A 7,500-nucleotide genomic window follows, 5' to 3' on the forward strand; every position below is an offset into this window, starting at 1 on the left:
GTATATTTTTATAATTTATTAACCGGTTTAATATACTAAGTTAAAGACAACTCACCATGATATTTCCAAGAATATGTTTTTGCTGAACACTTTGTAGAATGGCTACCTCCTGGATAAACCGCTCGTGGTTTTTCTTCCCTCCATCCTGAGTCTTCTTAGTAAAAATCTTGACTGCCTTTAGATTGTTGCTTCCATCCCTGGGTGTCACCATCATTACATCTCCAGTCATTCCTGTCCCAAGGATACTGACCGGGATGTAGCCGTACTTGATGTAAAAATCTTCTGTGCTGGAATAGACGGAAGCCTTCAGAGTGACCTCTAACTTTGCTGACATCTCGTTTGATTCCTTCATATCCATGACTGATGATGTAGAATTCAAAACCTCAAAAGTATCACAACTTGTTAATGACAGTTTTATACTGTAAGTAATATCCAGCAATAAAACTCAAGTCCAACTTCAATAATATAGAGTAATCACAAATCTATTTTAAACACAACTGATAAACTCTTGAAGTGTACAAAGTTGATTAAAAGTCTCAAATGTAAATTATCGATTTTTGGTAGAAAACGTAATATTGGAATATCTCACATGCGTGTTGTAATATCAACTGAATTACAAGTTCAATGTTTAGAACTGCCAGTTGAAATGGAGACAAGAAGACTCCTCCCACGTGATCACATTGACCAATCTCTGGCAAGGATTAAGTCACATGACAGTCAAGCGTGACCACCGTCAAGAGCCGTAAGTCGGAAGAAGGTAGATTATTTACCTCCCTTTAATCAACGCCGTGGTAATATAGCCTTGAGTTGTTTACATTGTTGGAACAATACGTCTTTAACAAGGCTATAAGAGGACCGTCAGGTTGGATGTCTGACATTGATTACGATACAATACTTCAAACAACCTGACAACACGTCACCCACTGTGCCAATGCGATTTTATGTCGGAAAGAACAAGGTGGTGAAAAAATAAATGTAAAGTAACAATGAATAGAATTAGAGAATTAGGAAATTAGAAATTCTTGACACCGCTTACATCAATGAAGGTCTTTATTTTAACTCACGTTCATGCCGACATGTTGATATTTCAAAACTATTGTTCATATATTCATTTATTTATTTATCCTAGTATTTTTTGTGTGGCTATATGGTCTTGTGGTGTCGCACGCTTTCGGATCGGAAGATCCTGGGATTGAGCCTCGCTCGGCGCATAGTTGAGTCCTTGGAAATGGATTTTACTCATATTTCTCACCGTAATCCTGTGTAAAATGAGTACCTGGTCGTTAACAGCATTCTCTCTCTCACTCTCTCTCTCTCTCTCTCTCTCTCTCTCTCTCTCTCTCTCTCTCTCTCTGAAACAAAGTGGAATATCGCCCAACAGGCGTCATGTCCTGTCCTACATGTTAAGTGTTGCTGTTGGCCAGGGAGCCCTTGTAAGGCGCATTGAGCACGTCTAGTGGATAAAACTTCATTTTTATAGAGCAATGTCCTCTTAATGTGCTCAACGCGCTTTACAATGGGTGCATCGCCAACACCAATATTTAACATGTAGTGCGAGACAGGACTTTTTTCATATAGAGACAATGCTGTTAACAGCCACTCATTTTGTATCTGAGAGAATGCGAGTAAAGAGCTTTTCCAAGGACGCAAGAACCCTGAACCTTCCGATTAGAAGGCGAGTGTCATTCCTGCAGACGACATAGCCTTGTAAAGTCGTCACAATAAACTCAAATTGATGGTTTTTATATTTTTACATCATTTACATGTAGCGCCAAAGCTTTATAACATTTATGAAGCACAGATAGAAATTCGAAAATTCAATGTTAAAAAAGAATTATGACACATTTATCACATGTAGCATATTTTCAATGTGTCCAGATCCACATTGCGCTTTGCAAATTCACATTTCACCCGACGCCACATAGAACCAAATTTATATATATATATTATATATATATATATATATATATATATATATATATATATATATATATATATATATATATCAAGTTGTCTGTCATTGTCTATTAATTATCAGGCCCGTAATCCATTGCTTATTCTGGCGAAGTGGCTGAGTGGTTAAGGCATTGATTTGATTGCATTGGTTTGGCAATAATCTGGCGTCTTGTCCAAATGGCAGCAAGTAATTGCTTCTATCTATATAGGGATAGAGAAACCAAGATAAGCCCATGTTAAATAAATGGCATCGAATGACTGCCATAACAAAAACTCAACTTTCACTTGCCTTAAGGCATCCAAAAATTGCCATGACATGTGCGAAACTAGACTATTTTCTAAAGACTCAACTTTGCGGCTCACTAAAAAGTAGAACCCTTGTGTTCAATACCAAATCAAAGAGACACAGACCGCCGTGAATAAACACGCCTTGATATCAAAAGGTGGATAAAAGAAAGTCTAGTTCAAGACCCAAAGACACACCGACTAGTGCAGTGTGAACCCCTTTGTGCCCTTGTGTTCAATTAAAAACAAAAATCAAAGATACACCAACCAACGTATCTAGATAAACACCACTCTTTGATATCAAAAGATGCCAACCAAAAAAAAGGTATTAAAGTCAATATCGAACCAAAGACACACCGTCCACCTATAAGCTCAAACACAAAGGGTGAAATCCAAACAGACCAGTGCCTCAATACAAACAAAAGTCTCACCGCTCGGCAGATAATGCGAAAAAATATAATGGCCACCATTGGGTAATTGTAGCGTAAACGACACATTAACATTATTACTTCAAATGGAGGTTCTTCGAGAGTACCTACCTGAGTCTACTTCGAATTTTGAGTCCTTGGAAAAGACTTCCTATTTAGATTTTTACTTCCAAGGGGCAGCGTGGCTCACCAGTACGGTCTTTGCTTCGTACCCAAAAGCTATCGAGTTCGACGATCCGCCTCGTTGTGTAGCCTTAAGCAAGTCACCTCGCCCTAGCTCACTTTGCGGCGCTGCACTGCGGTTAACGCTTGGGTTACTCCAGTCTTCCCTAAAGACAAATTTCCCCTTGGGGATGGATAACGGGAATTTTATTTTATTTTTCATTTTTTATTTATTTATATAAAATGAGCTTCCTGTCAGACAATAGCGTCATATTATAATATATAATATAATATCGTCTTACAAACGCACAGCCTCGTCATAGATGTTAAGTCTTATTGTTACTCATTGTGATTGAAAGCTCATATTTATATAAATATTCCAACTAACAGTCTAATTAATATGGCTTGGTAGCGCAACAATAAGATGTAAAAGTAGTCAGACAGATGTTGCAGTCTTTGTCCATCTTCACTCCCAAGAATCAGATAAAGGGCATTATAACCACATCTTAAAGAATCTTCTTGAGAGAGACCCAGAAAGTAAGTGGGAGTCAACTGATTTGGGAATCCACTTATTATTCTCTGCCCCATATTGTGGAACTATTTAACGAACTACTTTGTGGTAAGGGGAACTTTAATATCATATCTTTAATTCTCATTTTTAAAAAGGTAAATTTGTCCAAGTTTAAAAAGTTTATAACATTTTTTTTTTGTTATTATGATATCGGAATCATTAAGGGTTACATAAGTCATAATACATTTAAATACCATGTTATAAGAGATATTACTGTATTAGTTATTAAAACCAAAATATAAAAACAAATTAAGACGTGCATAATATATAAGTACCCAACATCCTATACATGATATTATTAGGTTTTTTAAAAAATACATATAATCTGTCTAATTTCATCATGCCTAATATCTTGTCGATCTTAAAGATTCTAATATTTATAGTTTTTTGATGTATGAAATTGCTGGCTGTAAGAATATCTGACATACCAAGGACTTTTTTATTTTGTGATACGTTGACATGTCAGTATACAATCGAAAAATGGGGTAAAGATGAATTTACTTTTTCTTTCACCCTCTCATCCTAGGCTTCTTCTTTCTCTTCCTGATCCTTCCCATACTTTCCCTCTCTTCCTCCTCCTCCTCTTCCTTTTCTTCTTCTTAATTCCCACCTCCTCCTCCTCCTCCTCCTCCTCCTCCTCCTTCTCCTCCTCCTCCTCCTCCTCCTTCTCCTCCTCACCACCCTCCTCCCTTCCACTTCCTCCGTATCTCTTCCTGTTCAATATCCTCCTCGTTGTTATTTTTCTTTTCTTCTTTGCCTGTTCTTCTTATTGTTGTTGTTTTTATAATAATGATGATGATGATGATAATAATAATAATAATAATAATAATAATAATAATAATAATAATAATAATAATAATAATAATAATATATATTATTATTATTATTTTATTATTATTATTATTATTATTATTATCATTATTATTATTATTATTATTATTATTATTATTATTATTATTATTATTATTATTATTATTATTATTATAATTACTTTTACTTTTATTATCGTCATCATTATAATATTTAATGAATTTATGTTATCTGTATCTAAAGTCCTGTCGCAGACGGACTTTCAAACGTAGGTGCCCCCTATGACTATCCAAATCATGTCGTCGAGGGCGTTAAACTCGAGACTCTGAATAACTCTCAATACATCTTGAAACTACAATTGAGTTTCATCGTTTTCCTGTATCCCTGAAATACATCGAGTGGGAAAGCATTTACTTCCTTACCAGATTGTTTCCAAACTTATCTCTTGGTCCTTTATATCTGAATCGCCCATTCTCATTTTCATCTGTATTTATTCTTTATTTTTAAACTAAACTTGAGCTTTTATATAGCGCAATATCCACTAAACGTGCTCAAAGCGCTTTACAAGGGGTCCCTGACCAACAGCAACACGTAACATGTAGAACGAGACATGACGCCTGTTAGGCGATATTACAATTTTTTTCGAACAGAGACAGCGCTGTTAACGGCCATGTACTCATTTTACACCTGAGTATGGTGAAAGAATGTGAGTAAAGAGCCTTTTCCAAGGACTTAACTATGCGCCGAGTGATGCTCGAACCCAGGACCTTCCGATCCAAAAGCGAGTGTCATACCACTAGACCACATGGCCGCAGTTCATTTGATTATCTCATATTTAGTCTTCTGAGTTATGAATATTTCACCTTTTAGCCTGTATAGACAGCAATAATTGTCTTGACGTGTCTTTCTACATTTCAGTTCTCTATACAACGAAAGAAGTGGCCGAGTGGTTAATGCATTGCACTGTGACCCGGAAGGACCCGGGTTCGAGCACCGCTTCAGGCACTTTCGTTTTTTTTCCTTTAGCAAGATTATTAACCCCCAATTTGCTCACTTGGACAACATGGGTGATTCCAGTTGACATCAGACATCTTGTTTGATGAGTTATCTATATTCCTTCGTGGAATGCCTAGGCGACGATATCTTATGATGTCGTGGCGAAAAGGCATAAATATTTTTTTCCACAACACACATCTGTAGTCAATCTATTCAACATTGATCTTGGCCAGCTTTCCTCTCAAGTACCTACATGAGTTTGATACTTATATACCAACTCCACTTTTTGCTCTTTCTAGTTTTTGGTCTACGTATTCTCTCTCTCTCTTTCTCTCTCTCTCTCTCACTCTCTCTCTCTCTCACTCTCTCTCTCTTTCTCTCTCTCGCTCTTTCTCTCTCCTCTCTTTCTCGCTCTTTCTCCTCCCTCCCTCCCTCCCTCTCTCTCTCTCTCTCTCTCTCTCTCTCTCTCTCTCTCGCTCTTTCTCCTCTCTCTCTCTCTCTCTCGCTATATCTCTCTCACTCTCTCTCGCTCGTTCTCTCTCGCTCTTTCTCCTCCCTCTCTCTCTTTCTCTCTCTCTATCTCTTTCTCTCTTTTTTCTTTCTCTCTCATTCTTTGTTTATGACAGAATGTTCTTTCCGGTTCTACAAATTCAATGGTCTTTATGTCTTTTCAACATCTTTACTGTTGGCAAATATCGCCATCTTTTTCAAATTCCCTTGTAGTTTGAGACCGCTACTGATCGATTTTCCTTCTGTGACCTTTGATTTGAATTCCAGCTTTCTGATTGGTTAACTTCTTTTCACGTGTACAAACAAAGGACAATCGTGTGATCTCTCAAAATTCAGTTCTAATCACTTTTTTCATCATATACCTATCAATTGCTATTTTTCTTCTTCTGTTTCAATAATGTATTCTCTTTCCTATTATCCATCCATCCATCCATCCAGTCACCTTCTTGTGGGTTAAAATTTCTTCTTAAAATTTTTAATCAGGCCTCAGAAAAACTCGACGTTATAAGATATTCGCAATTTATTTACGCCGTGAATATGTAATCTGTTTACTGACAATGCTCAACAAACCTGATACTTCAAGGCTGGGCGACATCTGTAGGGTAGCCAGATTATATTTGGATAAAATACAAAACAAGTGGAATAACGTAAAATGATATGAAAAAAATTGCCAAGTGTTTTAGGCATCCCATTTTCTGTTAAAATTCCCACATGAAGATTTCACCTTGACATTGGGCCGTGTCATTAATGTGCAACTTTGCATATGTAAAATTGTGATTTTAATAAAATCGTCCCTTTCCCCTAAATAATTAAATAAATAAATAAATAAGCAAGTAAATAAGCAAATAAATAAATAAATAAATAATTAAATAAATAGATAAATAAATAAATAAATAAATAAATAAATAAATAAATAAATAAATAAATAAATAAATACATGAAGAAAGCCAAATTCTCAATGTTTTTTTTTTCATGACAAAAGGCTTTCAAAAAACGCAAAGTTAATCTTGGAATTCGTCACTAAAAACGCCAATTTGTCAAACCGGCAGCCACCCGTTCCTCAGTTCTTATCCAAGTTTGGTCAATTGTTTGTGACATAAATGATTGCAAGTAATAATAATAATAATAATAATAATAATAATAATAATAATAATAATAATAATAATAATAATAATAATAATATAATAATAATAATAATAATAATAATATAATAATAAAATTATATATATATAACTATACTACTACTACTACTACTATACTACTACTACTACTACTACTACTACTACTACTACTACTACTACTACTACTACTACTAGTACTACTACTACTACTAATATACTAATAATAATAATAATAATAATAATAAATAATAATAATCTGGATAAAAATAAAAATAATAATAATAATAATAATAATAATAATAATAATAATAATAATAATAATAATAATAATAATAATAATAATAATGATAATAACAATTTAGTAGAGTAGCTCAGAGCGCTTTACATAGCCATCAACAATCAATTTGGAAAAAGAACAAAGTTTTAAGATGCTATCTAAACATATTTCGATGAACAATGCCATAATTCTTTTGGAAGTTTGTTCCAGAGACTTGGGACGTTTTTAGAAAAACAAATTGTCTTCTACATGACGAGTGAAGGGATTGGATTGGTGTGTGTTAATGCAGTTTATCGTAAAGATAGGTTGGTTGACATGTTGGGCTCTAAATTCACAGAAAGCTAACCTGTTGTCAAGCACAACAATATAGGAAAAATTGTTGAA

General features: G+C 34.8%; 1 protein-coding gene across 1 annotated transcript in view; it reads right to left on the reverse strand.

The window, feature by feature from the left end:
- LOC144971709 (ribosomal protein S6 kinase 2 alpha-like) overlaps nt 1-334 on the reverse strand; it is a 13,703-nt gene extending 13,369 nt beyond the window's left edge. Inside the window, exon 1 of the mRNA XM_078912784.1 lies at nt 56-334. Coding sequence (XP_078768910.1) covers nt 56-334 — 279 coding nt within the window. The remainder of the gene's footprint in view (nt 1-55) is intronic.
- Between the last annotated feature and the right edge of the window lie 7,166 nt (nt 335-7,500).

The sequence above is a fragment of the Berghia stephanieae genome, chromosome 4 (genome assembly GCF_034508935.2).
Source record: "Berghia stephanieae isolate SIO BIC M18660-M18661 chromosome 4, UCSD_Bste_1.3, whole genome shotgun sequence".
Taxonomy (NCBI): domain Eukaryota; kingdom Metazoa; phylum Mollusca; class Gastropoda; order Nudibranchia; family Aeolidiidae; genus Berghia; species Berghia stephanieae.